General features: G+C 40.4%; 1 protein-coding gene across 4 annotated transcripts in view; it reads right to left on the bottom strand.

Annotated features, from left to right (window-relative positions):
• LOC126415345 (uncharacterized) overlaps positions 1-20,365 on the bottom strand; it is a 132,355-nt gene that overhangs the window by 476 nt on the left and 111,514 nt on the right. The window contains exon 7 of one of the 4 annotated variants that reach the window (XM_050083425.1): positions 8,555-8,666. The exons of the other annotated variants lie outside the window; for them this stretch is intronic. Coding sequence (XP_049939382.1) covers positions 8,555-8,666 — 112 coding nt within the window. The remainder of the gene's footprint in view (positions 1-8,554; positions 8,667-20,365) is intronic. 4 annotated transcript variants of the gene reach the window in all.

Raw genomic sequence — 20,365 nt, 5'->3', positions numbered from 1 at the left:
AAACTCTGACGTTAAATGCATTATATTTTCAGTTGCAAAGGATTTATATTTTAATCTCATTTGCTTTGAACACGAATCCAACATCAACATTTAGAACAACATTCCTCAAATGTTTTTTATATAGAGCTGACACAGACTACTGGTAAGAGGCATTCTTTCACAAGTGGCTATGTCTCCAACAGCAAGAACCAAGAGTTAGCAACAGTGAAGTAATAAGATACCTGTCATCTTACTGACATGGGAAACTCCCCATCGCAGCCCCCACTCAGATTTAGACGTAAGATGGTCCAGCGGATAGCTCCTCAAAAACAGAACACAGATCAAGCACTAAAACAAGATGAAGGCGCACGGGGAGGGAGGGGGGGGAATGAAGTCTCCAAACTCAAGATGTGTAACATCAAGAGTATTTGAATAGCCGTGGCATTGTGCATTGTGATTGTGTGGTGTGTGGTCACAGTTTGGGACTAGTGCCACATTTTTATTACCCCCCACCCCACACAGTCACTGACGTGTCTATTTGCTGTATTCAAATTGGAGTCTGTGTCATGGAGTAACATTCATTTGCAACAGTGAGGTGTACAGAAGGGACCTTCAGACGCACATATTTCCTATTTGTTCTACACAAATACCACATGTTATGATTCTTGCGTTTCATTCTGAATATTTTGACTCTTGAATTTATTTGTTGTAACACAGTGCACACCTGCTTATTTGTTGTTTTCATTTTTGTGAGATTTCTATGCACTCTCTCTCCTGCTATCACTATCCATCACGTTTAGTTGCGATGGTTATATATTTTTACACACAACTCATACTCGACAACCAGTGTATAGTATGACAATTGCAAAGACTACAGAAGGCAAACATTTATGGCAATGACCAGATGGAAAGTTCATAATCTTGTGAAAAGAAAGGGGTACATGGGGGATTTGAATATGCATCTCCCACTTTGCAGTGCAACACAATGACCACACAACCATGACACAGTGGTTCTTGCAATTTGCACAATGTAGCATACCTTGAGCTTGTTAGAATTTGCTCGATGTTGCATATCTTGAGCTTGGAGTATTCACTGTTTCTATTTTGTTTCTTTTTTCACATTTCAGTACACCTTCCCATTTTCTACGGGCTATCCATTGGGCCATTTTACCACATTTGAAGGAGGGATTTTTTGGGGGGGGGGGGGGGGGGGGGGTGATGGGAAGTTTCCTTTTGATAGGTGTAAACTGCCAGGATTGTCTAACAGGTTAGAATAAGTGTTCTGTTTAATACTGATTATTCGAAAGTTCTGTGCTAATACCTACAGGATAACAGTTATTATATTTGCTGGGTAATGGCAGGTTTATGAAAATTAAATGAAAGCAAAACCAAATACAGGGCATGGACTTTTATAATATGGGCCAAAAACTTATGGTCCAAGAACTCCCTTAAATGAGGTCAACTCTGGCACCCTTTTTACCTTGCTTTAATGAATGTTGCTTCAATCAAAGAAAAGATAAGTTTTGCCCCCTCTTAATTTATTTAGTGTCATATTTAAATTAACATAAGGTAAATTTCTTAATTAGAGTACTTTTAATGAGCTTGACTTGATTACTAAGAGTATCAAAGGACATTAAACCAGGAACTGCAGAACATTGTGAGATCCAAAGCTGATAATGTCTGTCTTTTTTCTTCCCTCTCCCCTCTCCCAATCAGTCATAAATAATGTTCAGATTACTAAGCAAAACAAAATTTTTTCCACACTTTTAGGGATAAGAAGAAAGGTTATGCTTTGTAAGACACACCTAGATAAGCAATTTTAATTATGTCTATTTGTGCTTATTTATGCTTATTTTACAAGAAAACATTTTTGCTTACTTATTTTATCATTTCTAAATAAAACAGCACATTATACAAAAAACTGTGATTTTAAAAGTGCTTATATTATTTCAATCCAACTTGTTATTTCTCAAGCAGTGATTCTATTTCTATCAGCTTATAAAAATTAACTTCTGTCAAATGCATAAGAAAGCAAAGCTACAGTATAGCCAGGATGTTATGAAACACTGCTAAAAGGAGAAAAACTTGCTATGATTGGGCAGATGGGTGGGTCATCATTTGGTTATCGCATTGGAACGATGTCACTGGAACTGTAAGTGAATCCCCTAGTTCCTAGCTGCAGCATGTTGTGCAATGCTTGTTAGTTTAAGTGTGCATGATTCTTTGCTGTCATAATAGGGAATGCCACCTACAAAAACCTCTCAATCACCATTCTTACCCAAATACGTAAATGAGTTTGGTAGAAATGTATTCAATGAAGATAAATGTGTTTTATTGTATTTGGTGCGTGAAAAACTTGTTTCTGTGAAGGAAAAAATACATCCTTGTGCACCACATTAATACCACACACCATTAGAAGAGGTTTAAGAATAAATCTAAATTAAACTAGCAGCTGATTAGAAGCAATGTTGGTGAACAATCGAGTTGTAGTGATACATTTTTTCAAAGACTTGTGCTAGGCATTAGTGGGTTCCTACATTTTGTAGTAGAAACTGAATAATGTGCAGCTTCATGTATTTTTAGAAAAATACACAAACAAATGGTACCTGACAAATCTACACTGCACAAAACCTGCACTGAAGAGCCAAAGAAACTAGTACACCTGCCTAATATCATGTAGTGCCCCCAGGAGCATGTAGATGTGCCGCAACACGACATGGTGTGGACTCAACTAATGTCTGAAGTAGTGCTGGAGGGACCTGACATCATGAATCCTGCTGGGCTGCCCATGAATCCGTAAGAGTAGAGGGGGTGGGGATTTCTCCTGAATGGCACGTTGCAAGGCATCCCACGTATGCTCAATAATGTTGATGTCTGGGGAGTTTGGTGATCAGCAGAAGTGTTTCAACTCAGAAGAGTGTCCCTAGAGCCACTCTGTAGCAATTCTGGGTATGTGGGGTGTCACACTGTCCTGCTGGCATTTCCCAAGTCCATCGGAATGCACAATAGATATGAATGGATGCAGGTGATCAGACAGGATGTTTACATATGTGTCGACTGTCAAGAGACATATTTAGAGGTATCAGGGATCCCATATCATGCCAATTGCAGGTGCCCCACACTATTACAGAGCCTCTACCAGCTTGAACAGCCCCCTGCTGACATGCGGGGCACTTGGATTAATGGGGGTTTCTCCATACCTGTACACGTCCATCCACTAGATACTATTTGAAATGAGACTCATCCAACCAGGTAACTTGTTTCCTGTCGTCAACAGTCCAATGTTGGTGTTGGCGGGTCCAGGTGAGGCATAAAGCTTTGTGTTGCACAGTCATCAAGGGCATATGAGTGGGCCTTCGACTCTGAAAGCCCATATCAATGATGTTTCATTGAATGGTCCACACGCTGACACTTGCTGATGGCCCAGCATTGAAATCTGCAGCAATTTGTGAAAGTGTTGGACTTCTGTCATGCTGAATGTTTCTCTTCAGTCATCATTGGTCCCATTCTTGCAGGATTTTTTTCTGGCCACAGCGATGTCAGAAATTTGATGTTTGACTGGATTCCTGATATTCACAGTACACGCACCTCGAAGATGCAGTATCCCAACGCTTGTGCACCGACTACGCAGCGGTAGCCAATCTAACAACTGCATCAGACACTTGTTGCCTTATATAGCTGTTACTGACCGCAGCACCATATTCTGACTGTTTACATCTCTCTGTATTTGAATATACATGACTATACCAGTTTTTTTGGCGCTTTGGTGTATATGCCATAGTGTTTTCAAGATGAAATTTGTGATATTTGAAATATACTGAAGCACAAAAACATATAGATTTCTATTGATAAAATCACAGATGCATCAAGATGGTGTGTATTAGTGCTGTAGTTGCTGCTATGAAAGCAGGGAGCAGATCATTTCTTCTTAATACAAAAATACTCAACCAAGTAAATCATCCAACTGTTGCTAAATTTGTCAATAACTCGTACGCTTTCTTGTAGCTAGAAGGGATATGGTACGACAGTGTACTGTTATTTCTCAGTGCTGTTCCACGTATCGTTAAAGCAAGAACTGGATTAAAGGTTCTTCACTCTAAATTAATTAATCTGGCATGCCTTGCTCACAGTTTGTATTGTGTTGATCAAACTGACAGAAGTCAGTATAACGACATGGATCATCTCTTTCTAGTGTCAAGAAAGTGTTTATCAAGCCATCAATTAGAATTCAAAACTTCCATGAACTACTTCCAAATTTGGCTTTACCTCCTCAGTCAACTTTAACTCGGTGGGGAAGTGGTTACAGGCTGTCGTACTATGTGGAACATTTCACTGAAGTGAAAAATGTTATCAATTCCCTAAATGTACAAGGTGCAGTCAATATTGCTGCAGCCCAAGAATGTTTTTCTAAAAGTGACATCCAAGAAAAAATACAGGATATTCATAATCATTTCTCCACAACACCTGACATTTTAAAGCAGCTGGATGCTCGAAATAATTCCTTGAAACATTCACTTTCTCTGATAGATTAGATTTTAGTAACACTGTTGTCAGAAACAAAAGAGGATACAAGACTTCCATTTGAGACACTGAATCAGTTGCTAGACAAAAATTCCAGTTACAAAACACAGTGAAAAAAATTTTGAAAAAGCTTTCTAGTGAAGAGGAATTCACTGAAGAAGAACTGTGTTTTTCACATGCACTGTGACATCGTACAATGTCGAAAGAACATTTTCACTGCACAGTCATTCTTCACTGATAGAAGCAGAAGTTTTACATAAGAAAATCTCAGGATGATCTCCCTTGTGTACTGTAACACCCTTCAATAATGGAAGAGCACTGTGAAGCTATCATATTTGCATGTATTCATTTTTGCTCATTTTGGTGTTTATTTTCACCTTTCTTCTGCCTATTTTACTATTTTATTGCACTTAGAAATCCAGATTTTAGTCATACTAATGACCCACACAGTGAAAACGATTTAAAATTGTCAGTTACAACATGGCCAGCCCCTTTACCAATTTATCATTTGCAAAACTGCTGTGTTAAAAATTTTCAAATACCAATTTATCATTTGCAAAACTGCTGTGTTAAAAATTTTGAAAATGTTCCAAAAACCTTGTTTGCATCTTTTAAAACCTTACGGTTTCTTCAACATTTCATCAAGATTTACAGATCCCATCCCTTTTTTCCAGAAGACCTGCAAGACCTACTGCCTCCAGGTGCGAACATGTAACTGTGACTTTTATGGAAGGATTTTGCCTGAAAACTTAAGTATTTATAGTTTTTATCATTCCTGTCAGTAACCAAACGCCTCTCTGTGTGGCAATCTATGCTTGCCTGTCATTTCAGATGAGTGAAGGTGTTTTACAAAAAGAATGACAGCTATGTGGCTCCTCAGCATACATTTTTTGCTCATTACAATCTTGCACGTCATTCCCCTGTTCAGTTGGCAAGTGTTATCAAAATGTGAATATGGAACTTTGAGAGAAGGAGTGGTACAGTGCAAAAGAAAGGTGGAAGGGCAAAACTTGAGTAGACATCTGAAATGTTGCAAGAGTGGAATAAGCCTTCAGCTGAAGTCCCTGGCATTCTGCACACAAGCATGTGCTGCAACCTGATATATTGTATCATAGTGTACAGCAAATACTGCACAAAGGGCTGCAACACTATCCATACAAAATTCAGATAATGCAAAAACTGAATGCAGATGGCCTCCCAAAGAGACTATGCTTTTGACCAGGCCTGAGCAACAATCTGATCATGAACTATAAGGCCAGTTTTTGTGTGTCAGGCATTGTTAATAAGCTAAACTTTATAGAACTTCGGACGGAATGCCTAACATGACACAGCACAGTAACAGAACATCCTAATTCACAGGACTCAAATAACGACAATCAGAAGATAAAACGTCTAGCACAGCTTGGACACCATTAAGAACTTAACTCAGCTATAATGACAAAAGATAATAACCACAAAGTATACGCATAGCATTCGGAACAGCTGCAGCTAGAAGAAAATTCACAGCCATTGCTATTGGTTGGCACACACCACGGACAGAGCGCCAGACACAGCGCGGATGGCAGAGGGAACGCCTAGCACAACGTAGGCATAAATACCGGACTCGTTCCACACTGGAATCAGTATCAGACAGCACCTGAAGAAGACTGCGAGTCACGGAATTGAAATACCGTGCATGAAGGACACGAACAACTGGCAGAAACCCGATTAATCAACATGAGAACCCCTCGCCGGGAAAGCTTGAAGAATTGCAAAAGACAAATTGCTGCTTACCGTAAAGAAAACATGTCAAGTTGCAGACAGGCACAATTAAATGACACTTACAGAAAGTTTTTGTTCATCAGTAAAAGAGAGACACACATGTTTCACACACATACACATATGACTACCAAACCAACTCCAGCATCTCGGACCAGAATGCCCAGCCCAAGATGCTGGAGTTGGCAGTCATTTTTGTGTGAGGTGTGCTTGCTTGTGTGTTGTGAATAGTGTGTGTGTGTGTGTGTGTGTGTGTGTGTGTGTGTGTGTGTGATTTACTGAAGAATAAAAGCTTTATATAAGCATCTTTTAATTGTGTCCATCTGCAAAATGACATGTCTTCTTTACAGTACGTAGCAATCTGTCTTTTCCTAGTTCGTTAAGAATTAATTTGTTTCCTGTAAATGTATACTATTGCTGAGTATTTGTCCATTTGCAATGTCCATTCAGTTCCACCTAAGTTTATTTTCAGGTGAACTGCAGTTCAAACATCGTAGATGTTCAAGGGCACAAGTTATGCGGGATGCAATCCCGTGGGTCGTAGCATAATAAAATTTGCTGCCTGTTCACTTCTAACCTGCCCACATTCAGCCAGGCTGGAGCCACTGCAACTCATCCCTCCTTTCTGAAACCTTTACATGATATCTGCTCTTGACCTCAATTATCAAATTTTCATCTGCAAATGAATGGCAACCCCTCCTTGACCTCAGTAACCAAGGCTTTGTCTGCAAATGTAAGACGATTCTACATTTTTCAAATGATGAATTTTGGGAGCGAACATTGTCTTATACACTAAGGTGATAAAAGTCATGGGATAGCAATATACACATATACAGATGGCACTGGTATTGTATGCACAAGGTGTAAAAGAGCAGTGCACTGGCCGTATTGTCATTTGTACGCAAGTGATTCATGGAATTAACAGACTTTGGATGCTGAATTATAGTTGGAGCTACATGCAGGGGACATTCCATTTCAGATATTGTAAGGGAATTCAATATTCCAAGATCTACAGTGTGAAGAGTGTGCCAAGAATACCAAATTTCTGGCATTACGTCTCACCAAGGATAATGCAGTGGCCGACAGCCTTCGCTTAGCGATCAAGAGCAGCAGTATTTCCATAGAGTTGTCAGAGCTAACAGACAAGCAATACTCTGTGAAATAACTGCAGAAATCAATGTAGGATGTACAACGAATATATCTTGTTAGGTCAGAGTGGCAAAATGTGGCATTAATGGGCTATGACAACGGACGACCAATGTGGGTGCCAATGCTAACAGCACAACATTGCCTGCAGCACCTGTCCTGGGCTTGTGACCACATCAATTGGACCCTACATGACTGGAAAACCATGGCCTGGACAGACGAGCACTGATTTCAGTTGCTAAGAGCTGACGGTAGGATTCGAGTGCACACAGACCCCACAGAGTCATGGAACCAAGCTGTCAACAAGGCACTGTGAAGGTGGTGATGGCTCCATAATGATGTGGACTGCGTTTACATGTAATGAATTGGGTCCTCTAGTCCAACCGAACCAATCATTGACTGAAAATGGTTCTGTTTAGCTACTTGAAGACCATTTGCAACCATTCATGGATGTCATGTTCCTAAACGAGGGAGTTTTTACAGATCATAACGCACCACGTCATTGGGTCACAATTGTTCGCTACTGGTTTGAAAAACATTCTGGACAATTCGAGTAGATGGTATGGCCACTCACATCACCCAACAGGAATGCCATAGAACATACATGGGACATAATCGAGAGCTCAGTTTGTGCACAAAATCCTGCACAGGCAACACATTCACAGTTATGGATGGCACGGCTCAATATTTCTGCAGGGTACTTCCAACAGCTTGTTGAGTCCATGCCACATCAAGTTGCTGCACTATACCGGGCAAAAGGAGGTCTGACACAACATTAGGAAGTATTCCATAACTTCTGTCACTTCAGTGTAGCCAGGTGAATATGGAATTTGGTTAAAACAGGGCTCAATTATTGTTTCTGGACACACAACAACTTAACACTTAGAATTGTAACAAAAACAAGCGAGGTCATTATATTCTAAAAGATATTAAAGATTTTGTCACATACACACACAATCTCACACACAAAATCAATCTCTCTCTCTCTCTCTCTCTCTCTCTCTCTCTCTCTCTCTCTCTCTCTCTCACACACACACACACACACACACACACACACACACACACAAACAAACAAACAACAACCACAACCATTCTCTATCTGTTCCCTTCTCCCTCAATTCCAAATTTCCTCATGGTGATTTTTATTTACCAAATTTACTCATTCCAGGATGCTGAGCTACTGATGGTTTAATAAATTCTGATCTTGAAAATCCAAACCCATGAACACTGAGAGTTTTATTTGGCCCATGGGATGCCGACATCTGAAAACAGAAATTACAAAGTATATGTGACACAACAATTGAGCAACACAAATATTTTGTTACCTACATCTGCACAACTACTCTGCAACTCACACTAAAATGCACAGCAGAGTTTCATCGAACCACCTTCAAGCTAGTTTTCTACCCAGCCATTCTCCAACAGCATGCATGAAAAATGAACACTTAGAGCTTTCCGTGCAAGCTTAGAATTCTTTTATTTTACTACAGTGACCATTTCTTCCTATGTTGGTGGGCACGAACAAAATATTAGAGTATCCAAATGGGAAAGTATATGACTGAAAATTTGGGACAAGATCCTGCCACAAAGAAAAACAGCTTTCTTTTAATGATTGCCATCTCAACTCTTGTATCATATCTGCGACATTCTCTCCCCATTTTGCATCAGTGCAAAATCAGCTGTGCTCCTTTGAACTTTTTCAGTGCCCTCTATCAATCCTATCTGATGCAGATTCCACATCACGCAGCAACACTCCAAAACTGGACGGACAAGTGTAGTGTATGTTGTCTCTTTAGAAGACCTGTTGCATCTTCTCAGCGTTCTACCAATAAATCACTGTCTTTGCTTAGCTTTCCCCTCAACATTATCTATGTGAGCATCCCAACTTAAGTTATCTGTAACTGCAATCCCTAATATAATAGCGGAATGGTCAGGGAAGAAGGCCAGTATTCACTCTGTCTGCTTGCCGGGGGCAATAGAGAGCACTGGGTGCACCCAGCTGCAAATTGTTGCTCATGTCGGCACCAATGACTCCTGCTGTCTGGGTTCAGAGGTCAACCTCAGTTCATACAGGTGGTTGGTGAAGGCAGAAAGCCTTGCTCATGGGGTGGAATCTGAGCTAACTATTTGTAGCGTCATTTCCAGAACCGATCGCGGTCCCTGTTTGCAGCCGAGTGGAAGGCTTAAAGCAGAGGCTCAGACAATTCTGCAGAGATCTGGGGTGCAAATTTCTCGACCTCCGCTATCAGGTGGAGAATTGTAGGGTGCCCCTGAATAGGTCAGGCGTGCACTAAACGCAGGATGCGACTACAAGGGTAGCGGAGTACGTGTGGAGTGCACATGTGGGTTTTTTAGGTTAGAGAATTCCCTCCCTAGGCCCAACAAGATGCCTCCTGAGACATGACAAGCTAGCAGTAGGCAATACACAACAGGGAATGACAATACTATCGTGGTAATAGTAAACTGCAGGAGCGTCCACAGAAAGGTCCCAGAAATGCTCTCATTAATGAGCGGTCACAATGCCCACATAGTACTAGGGACGGAAAGTTGGCTGAAACCAGATGTCAACAGTAATGAAATTCTAAATTCAGATTGGAATGTATACTGCAGAGACGGGCTGGACAGTGAAGGGGGAGGCATGTTTATAGCAATAAAAAGAGCAATAGTATCGAAGGAAATTGATGGAGATCCGAAATGTGAAATAATTTGGGTGAAGGTCATGGTTAAAGGAGGCTCAAACATGGTAATTTGATGTCTCTATAGGCCTCCTGACTCAGTGGCTGTTGTGGCAGAACACCTGAAGGATAATTTGGAAAATATTTTGAGTAGATTTCCTGAACATGTTATAGTTCTGGGTGAAGATTTTAATTTACCACATATAGACAGGGAGACTCAAACGTTTATAATGGGTGGCAGGGACAAAGAATCCAGTGAAATTTTTTAAAGTGCATTATGTGAAAACTTCCTTGAGCAGTTAAACAGTGAACCAAATTGTGGTGATAACATATTAGACCTTCTGGTGACAAACAGACCCGAACTATTTGAAACAGTTAATGTAGAACAGGGAATCAGTGATCATAAAGAGTTACTGCATCAATGATTTCGGCCGTAAATAGAGATATTAAAAAAGGTAGGAAGATTTTTCTGTTTAGCAAAAGTGCCAAAAAGCAGATTTCAGAGTACTTGACAGCTCAACACAAAAGTTTTGTCTCAAGTACAAATAGTGTTGAGGATCAGTGGACAAAGTTCAAAACCATCGTACAATATGCATTAGATGAGTATGTGCCAAGCAAGACCATAAGGGATGGAAAAAGAGCCACTGTGGTACAACAACCAAGTTAGAAAACTGCTACGGAAGCAACAGGAACTTCAGAGCAAACATAAACATAGCCAAAGCCTTGCAGACAAACAAAAATTACACGAAGCGAAATGTAGTGTGAGGAGGGCTATGCGAGAGGCGTTCAACGAATTTGAAAGTAAAGTTCTATGTACTGACTTGGCGCAAAATCCTAGTAAATTCTGGTCTTATGTCAAGGCGGTAGGTAGATCAAAACAAAATGTCCAGACACACTGTGACCAAAATGGTACTGAAAAAGAGGATGACAGACTAAAGGCCGAAATACTAAATGTCTTTTTCCAAAGCTGTTTCACAGAGGAAGACTGCACTGTACTTCCTTCTCTAGATTGTCGCACAGATGACAAAATGGTAGATATCGAAATAGGTGACAGGGGGATAGAAAAACAATTAAAATCGCTCAATACAGGTAAGGCTGATGGACCTGATGGGATACCAGTTCGATTTTACACAGAGTACACAAAGGAACTTTCGCCCCTTCTTGCAGCAGTGTACTGTAGGTCTCTAGAAGAGTGCAGCATTCCAAAAGATTGGAAAATGGCACAGGTCATCCCCGTTTTCAAGAAGGGACGTCGAACAGATGTGCAGAACTATAGACTTATATGCAGCATGTCATTCTCAATGGAAAGAAGTCTTCCGAAGTAAGAGTGATTTCATGTGTGCCGCAGGGGAGTGTCGTAGAACCGTTGCTATTCACAATATATATAAATGACCTTGTGGATAACACTGGAAGTTTACTGAAGCTTTTTGCAGATGATGCTGTAGTATATCGAGAGTTTGTAACAATGGAAAATTGTACTGAAATGCAGGAGGATCTGCAACAAATTGACGCATGGTGCTGGGAATGGCAATTGAATCTCAATGTAGACAAGTGTAATGCGCTGCGAATACATAGAAAAAAAGATCCTTCATCATTTAGCTACAATATAGCACGTCAGCAACTGGAAGCAGTTAATTCCATAAATTATCTGGGAGTAGGCATTAGGAGTGATTTAAAATGGAATGACCATACAAAATTAATCGTCGGTAAAGCAGATGCCAGACTGAGATTCATTGGAAGAATCCTACGGAAATGCAGTCGGAAAACAAAGGAAATAGGTTACAGTAAACTTGTTCGCCCACTGCTTGAATACTGCTCACTGATGTGGGATCTGTACCAGATAGGGTTGATAGAAGAGATAGAGAAGATCCAACGGAGAGCAGTGTGATTCATTACAGGATCATTTAGGAATCACGAAAGCATTACGGAGATGATAGACAAACTCCAGTCGAAGACTGTGCAAGAGAGATGCTCAGTAGCCCAGTACGGGCTTTTGTTCAAGTTTCAAGAACGTAACTTCACCGAGGAGTCAAGCCGTATATTGCTCCCTCCTATGGTTATCTCGCGAAGATACCATGAGGATAAAATCAGAGAGATTAGAGCCCACTCAGAGGCATACCAACAATCTTTCTTTCCACGAACAATACAAGACTGGAATAGAAGGGAGAACTGATAGAGGTACTCAAGGTACCCTCCGCCACACACTCTCAGGTGGCTTGCGGAGTATGGATGTAGATGTGGATGTAGATGTAGTTGACAGATTTAGACAGATAAGCTTGTCTAAATCATTTTGTAGTTTGTTTTGATCACCTGGTGACTTTGCAAGATGGTAAAAGACAGCATCATCTGCAAACAATTTAAAGGGCTGCTTAGATTTTCTCTTAAATTTTTCACGTAGATTAGGAAAAGCATTCCGTGGGAATGCCAGGTATTAATTTTGTTTTACTCAATGAATTTCCATCAATTGCTATGAACTGTGACCTTTGAAATCATGAATCCACTTGCACAAATGAGACAATACTGGGTAGGCATGCAATTTGATTAGTAGTAGCTTGTGAGGAACATTGTCAAAAGCCTTCTGCAAATCTAGACACAGGGAATGAATTTGAGAACCCCTGTCAAAAGCACTCATTATTTTGTGTGAATAAAGAGCTAGTTGTGTTTCACAACAATGATATTTTCCGAATTTATGCTGACTGTTTGTCAATAAATTGTTTCCTTTGAGATAATTCATAATGTTCAAACACAGTATATGTTCCAAAATTCTTCTGCAAACTGACTTTAGTGATATGTGCACTGGATCGGAAGCTGTGGCTGCAGGGGACTACTGAGTAGTATTCAATGAACTGTGGATGAAGCCCGACGAACAGGCATTACATGCATTGATCAAAAATGATAGTGCATCGAGAATGGCTAGTTTCTAGCTGAAATCTATATCTGCCAATGAAATTTAAGGAGGACACTTTGCACGTCAGCATAGCTTCACTATACACAAAAGAGTGAATCTTGTTCAAAATGACAGTGGACAGTCAAGTGTGTTGATCCATAAAGCTTTGCATAAAGAAGTGTTGCAGTTACTTCACCAAGGACACTGGCGGATTGTTCATACAAAACAGTTAGTGTGTCGACACTTATCTTGGCAGGGTATGTACACTCAAATAGAACGGATGACATCACAGTGTCACGCATGTGCGGAAAACCAGTCCGCTTCATCACAAAAATTCTCTGCTTGGCCTAAGTTGCAGCCACCATGGCAATGTGTGCACATCGACTTTGTTAGAAGACCTTTTTGGAACACTCTTTGGTTGATTGTGGTTGACTCATATATCAAGTTCCCTTTTGCTGTGCCAATGAACTCGACAATGCCACATAGCACAATTGTGGTGTTGTCTTCTACTTTGTGCATTCTGTGAACGCGATGGCATACACAATCTAACAAGTGCACCGCTTCATCCACAGTCAAACGGAACATTTTGTCAGAAACTTCAGGCAACAGATGGCCAAACTTCGCTCCACAGACACGAGATGGACCATCACCTGTGGAATTGCTTCACGGCCACCACCATCAGACACTGCTCCACATGCTCCACCTTCCTCAGCAGCCGGAGCCAAAGGAGAGCTGCAAGTATCACTTCGCGTCGCATGATATTGTCCTTTAAGGGGTTTTGAGCGGCAGCAAATGGTGGGCATGAGGTGAGATCCTCCATCAACTTGACGCTTGCATGTATCTTATTTCAGCCCATAAGACTTGCACTGCCAACATCACAATCAACTTCAGTCACTTCCATGTGCCAGGTGATCCCTCTGTGTCTCTTTCCCCAGATTCATGGATCCAGAGGACAGCGCCACCCCAGCAGCTGCCAGAAGGTGTCATGACACCACAGGATGACCCCATTCAGATGGAGCCTTCACCTCCTCTTGTCCTAGCAATGCAGCTGGACCCACCCACACCACAGCAGCCGATGTCTTACACATCTTGTTATTGACCTTCAGGGGTGGGCGTGTACCCTACTGGTCATTTGGCAGGGGACATTTCCACCAGAGCGTAGGCTGGATGGTGGGGTACATCCGGAAGCTTGATGCCCCTGTAGCCACAGCTTCCGACCCAGTGCAGCATCCACCCTCCGGCCTCACCTGCCATTGTTGCGCTCCCTACACGATGACTGTCCATCACTTTGGGGGGAGGAATGTTCTGGCGTAACAGCAAGTGCCAGCATGTCAGACTGAAATGTAACAGCTGATAAGGCTTTGAGACGATGTCAGCCAATAATATGCTGAATAGCACCACACCACGACAGGAGCGGCCCCTATGTGGAGAGAATATAAGCGGCACTTCATTTAGCCTCGGCCACACTAGAAGAGGCACACTAGAAGACGAGGTGTGATATAAACTTGATAGCAGTGACTTATGAACTTATGTGATTTGCTTGCATGGAAACATCGAAGGACATTGATTATTTGCATGTTGCCAATTGCTTGCAACACCTTTTAGTAAAAAGGCTAAATTAAGTATTGTCAATTTACTTTAATGTAATAATCTCCATTAATAAGATCTGCTTGAATGTTGTCTGGCTATCTGAGAAAACAGCTTCCTAGGCACCCTATGTTATGTGAGTGGGCAGGATCCCATAGTTTTGTTTATACATAACGTAAACTTTCAAGATTTTCAAGTCACACACACTGGTCTAATCATCTATAACAAAACTGAAATTGAATATTAAAGTGATACACACATACACATGAAGATACAACCATTCGAGACAAAATGTGGCCATATGTATGTGTGCTAGCTTTTGAACAAAAGCAAAATGATATTGTTTTCACTCAGACATATGACTAAAGTGCTGTCAGTGAGAGAAGCAGGAAACAGAGGTGAGCATGAGAGGGAAGCATTTACAGACAAGAATGGAGATAGATATTGCTCCGCAACACAAAGTATTCTCCCCCATTGGTGGACAACACCGGCAACTCGTCAGCAATACGTCACCAACTACCTGCAACATGAACAATATTGCTCAGCCATACTGTAAAATTGCCATCCATTTCAGCCACATTGCAGCAATGGTGATGGCAACGCTACAGCGGCCCAATATTGCCAAAAAATATGGTCCATCTAAACGCATCTTAACTGTCTTTATAGCTGCCAAAGAAAACTTTGAATGTGTAAAAATGGTTGACAAACGATACCCCCTTCAGGAACCTTCTATCACAGAGAGACTTTGATAATCTCTTTATTTTGTTTGTCTCAGTTGCCTGAATGTAAAGGCTTTCTGCAGTGGTTATTATTAACCATAACTAGTCTACAATATGGTTCCAAAAGGCACAAATAACTTCTATACAAAAGTCAAACTCTGGGTAATAACTATTCTCATCAATATTAATTTATATGTCTACTGTTGCACCTGACTGACACAACCAAACCAGGTGTTGTGGCTTGAGAATAGGCATGTCAACCCGAAACCAGTAACAACTGCAGCAAAAATTATACACTGAGGTGACGAAAGTCATGGGATACATCCTAAAATTGTGTCATCAGCTTTTGCACAGCGTAGTACAGTAACTCGAAGTGGCATGGACTCAACAAATTCTTAGAAGTCCCTGCAGAAATAATGAGTAATGCTGCCTCTACAGCCATCCACAATTGCGAAAGTGTTGCCAGTCCAGGATTTTGTGCACAAACACACTTCTTAATTATGTTCCATAAATGTTCAGTGGGATTCTGTGTTGGGTGATCTGGGTGGCCAAATCATTTGCTTGACTTCTCCATTACGTTCTTCAAACCAATCATAAACAATTGTTACCTGATGACATGAAGCATTATCATCCACAAATATTCCATCATTGTTTGGGAACATAATGTACATGAATCACTGCAAATGATCTCCAAGTAGCCAAACGTCAAGAGCACCCAATCCATTCCATGTAAACATGGCCCACACCATTAAGGAGCCACCACCAGCTTGCATAGTGCCTTGTTTACAAGCTAGGTCCATGGCTTCATGGGGTCTGTGACACATTCGAATCCTAACATCAGCTTTTGTCAAATGAAATCAGGACTCATCTGACCATGCAAAGGTTTTCCAGTCATCTAGGGTACAACTGCTACCATCATGAACCCAGGAGAGGTGCTGCAGGCAATGTCGTGCTGGTAGCAAAGGCACTCATGCCAGTTGTCTGCTGCCATAGCCCATTAACACCAAATTTTGCCATACTGTCCTAACAAATACATTTGTCACACATCTCTCATTGATTTCTGTGGTCATTTCAAACAGTGTTGCTTGTGCATTAGCACTGACAACCCCACAGAAACACTGCTGCTCTTGGTCATTAATTGAAAGCCGTCACTGCCAATGTGTTGTCCACAGGGTAAAGAAATGCCTTAAATGTGTTACTCTTGGCACACTTTTGACATTGTGGATCTCTGAATACAGAATTCCTTAATGATTCCCAAAATGGAATGTCCCATGCATCTAGCTCCAACTACAATTCTGTTTTCAAAGTGAGTGCAGCCTTCATCATGTTGGAAACCTTCTCATCTACATCTACATCTACATCTACACCTATATCTACATCTACATGATTACTCAGCAATTCACAATTCAGCACCTGGCAGAAAGTTCATAAAACCACCTTCAAGCTATTTCTCTAACATTCCATTCTTGAACAGTGCACAGCAAAAACAAACACTTAAGTTTTTCTGTGCAGTTTGGATTTCTCTTATTTTATTATGATGATCATTCATACCTATGTAAGTGGGCGCCATCAAAATATTTTCACATTCTGAGGATAAAGATGGTGATTGAAATTTCATGACAAGATGCCACTATAATGAAGAATGCCTGGGTTTTAATGATTGCCACCATAATCCATGTACCCTATCTTTGGCCCTCTCTCTTTCACATGAATCACTTGAATACAAATGACAGTTTTGCCTATGCACTGCCCCTTTATACCTTGTGTTAGTGATCTACCACCACCTGTATATGTGCTATTGCTGTCCCATGACTTTTGTCACCTCAATGTATACTTACACAATTGAGATGGACAAAATAAAGAAATTATCAAATTTCCTCAGTACTGAACAGTTTCGGATCTACCATCCTGTGGCAGCATGCCTCGAATCAGCAACATTTTACGAGTCACTTGAGGAGGCTGAACCCTTTCATGATTCATCTAATGAGCTGCCTTTTAGAGATGGGTGTGGGAAACAATGTCCTATGTCAACATTGGAGCAAAAAGATGGCTGCAGTTCTATAGAGGCCTGGACAGACCTGATACATTTCTGAAAAGAAAGCTCTCCAGTGGTTTGTTTACTATATATTTGGCAAAACTGCAATTTTGTTACACTATAAAGCAATCGATCCTGTATAATACAATGATGTACAATTGCGAGAACACTTGAGAAATGACCCATAATCAAAGGAGATATCTTCTTATCTATTCTTATTATCTCACACCACTCATCAAGTTGCAAGCTGGTGTACAGAGTAATGTCACAAGCTATTGAGAAGAAGGATAGCTGGAGATGATGGACAATACACTGTGACTAGAGAAACAAACTGATTGGCAGTGATGTTCCTGCTACAGTTTGAAAACTGCCTGTTAAACATGTGGTATACATATTTCAATATTGTACATATTAATGAAATGTTTTCTATATTCTTATCACACAGTAAAAATTAACTGCTTTCGTATTCAGACAATGATAACTCTATGTTGAAATATCAACTATGTTAGGATAGATAGCTGCTACCATAAAGATGCCACATTAAGTTGCAGACAGCAACAGCTAAAAGACACTTACACAATAGCTTCGAGCCACAGCCTTCATCAGAAGAGGAAACACGCGCACATTCATTCACACAATTAAGCACACCTCAGGCACACATGACCACCATCTCTGGCAACTCGGACCGGCATTTCAAGGCCTGCATGTACAGAGAGTTCTATGGTAAGTAGTAATATATCTTTTCCTTACATCGATGGTTTTTGTATTCACTATTTTTTTGTTAGTGACGTGAATGGTGAAGATAGTACTGATGGTTTAATGCCTGAAAGATTTTTCTAGCTTCAATATAAGAAGTGCAATTTATGATCTACACATCCTCAATTTTTTTCTCTTCTATGAAAGCTGCACTTCAAGAAGTCCACACAGCATGAATTCCAGAGCAATTAACACAGACTATGGGTCATTAATGTGGAGCCATCAATGTGGAGTTCCCGACTCCATATTTACCACAGACTGCTTTGCTACTATGTAGCTCTTTTCTCTAGTTCACCAGAGTAACATCTTCATGATAGTTTCAGTGTCTGGTAAAACTACTTACTGCCATTCCTCCATCAGTTCTTCTGTCTACTCCCATAAGAATTCTATAGAAACCAATACTCTTCCTGAAATTCAGGTTGTTGTGGAGCAATTTTACAGTGTGGTACTCATGAAACATGCTTGTGTTTTGATCTCTGCTGAGTTCACAGTGAATAAATGTTTCTTGAAGTAATTTACAGTTTACAAGCTTTTCATTATATAGCAGAATGTCAGTGACATATTGTAAAGCTTCGTATGTGTAAAAACCTTTTTAAGAGTTATTATTTTAACTACAATAAAAATATTCTGTTATTGCTCTGTTCTTATTCATCACTTACTTGAAACTTTAGTTCTTTGAGGACTATTCTCTGAAGGTCATTAGGTTGCTTAGGTCTGAGTATTGCTCAAACACCTACGCCACTGGGATTGGTTGCTGAAACAATAAACTTCCCACAAGTAGATGGGGATATATAGGTTGATCAAGGCATAGCCCTACATACCTGAGTAAAACAATAAAACTGATGCATGGCAGATGTCTCCAATGTTACCTTCTAACAACTGTTTTGCCTCTACATCCATCCACTCTTAACAACACACAGCCTACATTGAGGTTGAGTGTTGCTCTCATGTGAAGCTACCACCATCATCATAGAGTAGTTAGGCCAAGATACGCACACTCTACAGCAGTTGTCATCAAACTGTGGCTGAATCATGTACTCAGTGTGACCTGTGATTCTCAGCCGTATTCATGCAGGACTTTGCCAGAAATAAATGTGACAGAAATTTAAAGAAATTAACATTTTTGACACGTGTCGGCTGACACATGAGCCATTTGTGTTAGCATAGTTACCAGGCAGCACTTGGCACAATGGAAATAATACTGGTAGAGAACAATAATCCAAGGTTCGTGAGATCAAATCCCTAGGCGGACACTTTATGTTACTTAAAAATGAATAATCTAAAATAATATTCAATATAATGTGTCCATGAATGTTTCAGGAATGGAAAAGGAAAATTTTGGACTGAGGATTCAAAAATAGTCCATAGTATGTGGCAAAGTATAGGAATGTCACCATTACTTCATCAAAATTTGGGGAAACTCACAACAGTCTTATACAATCATTTCTGTTAACTGCCTTGTGGGGAGGACAAACAAATCCACAATTTACAACAAGATTTGTCAAGATGAAGAAATGCAGTATGCAGTATTAAAGTGTTTTCCCCCATATGCACTCTGCTAGTGCGGCTCTGTGATATCTATCTTTATCATCAAGTGAAAATTTGATCAGAAATCTTCAAAACTACTCAAATCTTCAAAACTGCTCTTATCTCTCACATCCCAAGAAGAATGCATCAAAATACATTCTGTTGTACATCTCCAGTTACCCTCATTAGTATTTGGCGAAATGATGCATTATGCTTGGTCTGCTGCCAAACTGACTGATGAGAGAACACCTTTTATGAATATAAACCACATTTGTTTTTCTACAGAAATTTTAAAACAACCAAGTAGTTGTAAAAAGCAACATTTCTAGCATGCACAAGATGCCGAGAAAATTACTGCTCCCCTGTTTTTACAATGAATATCATCTCAGCACATGTATATCATCAACTGTAAAATAATACAAACGGCTAATTTTATACATGAAGTTCTCATGTATGCCTTACAGTTTCTTCCTGGAAATTTATTTATGATCCCAAATTTTCCCTTAACTTTCCTTTTCATGCCTTCTCGAGAATATTAATACATACAATACACCGACTATTAGTTTGGTTTATTTGCAGTCTAACATAAAAATAAAAGAAGTTTCCACATAGGGACCGACACCACGACCCTCACACTGCCATCCTGCACCGTTTCAGCTGCGCCAACTGCTGCCTGGAAACTACATGAATGCCTCGCCCGATCCACACCAAAAATGATACTTTTTTTTCTAGATGCTTTGCCATTCACAGGTCTCACTGTCGTTACTTTCATTTC

The sequence above is a fragment of the Schistocerca serialis genome, chromosome 1 (assembly GCF_023864345.2).
Source record: "Schistocerca serialis cubense isolate TAMUIC-IGC-003099 chromosome 1, iqSchSeri2.2, whole genome shotgun sequence".
In the NCBI taxonomy this organism is placed as follows: domain Eukaryota; kingdom Metazoa; phylum Arthropoda; class Insecta; order Orthoptera; family Acrididae; genus Schistocerca; species Schistocerca serialis.
This window is presented reverse-complemented; position numbering and strand designations above follow the sequence as displayed.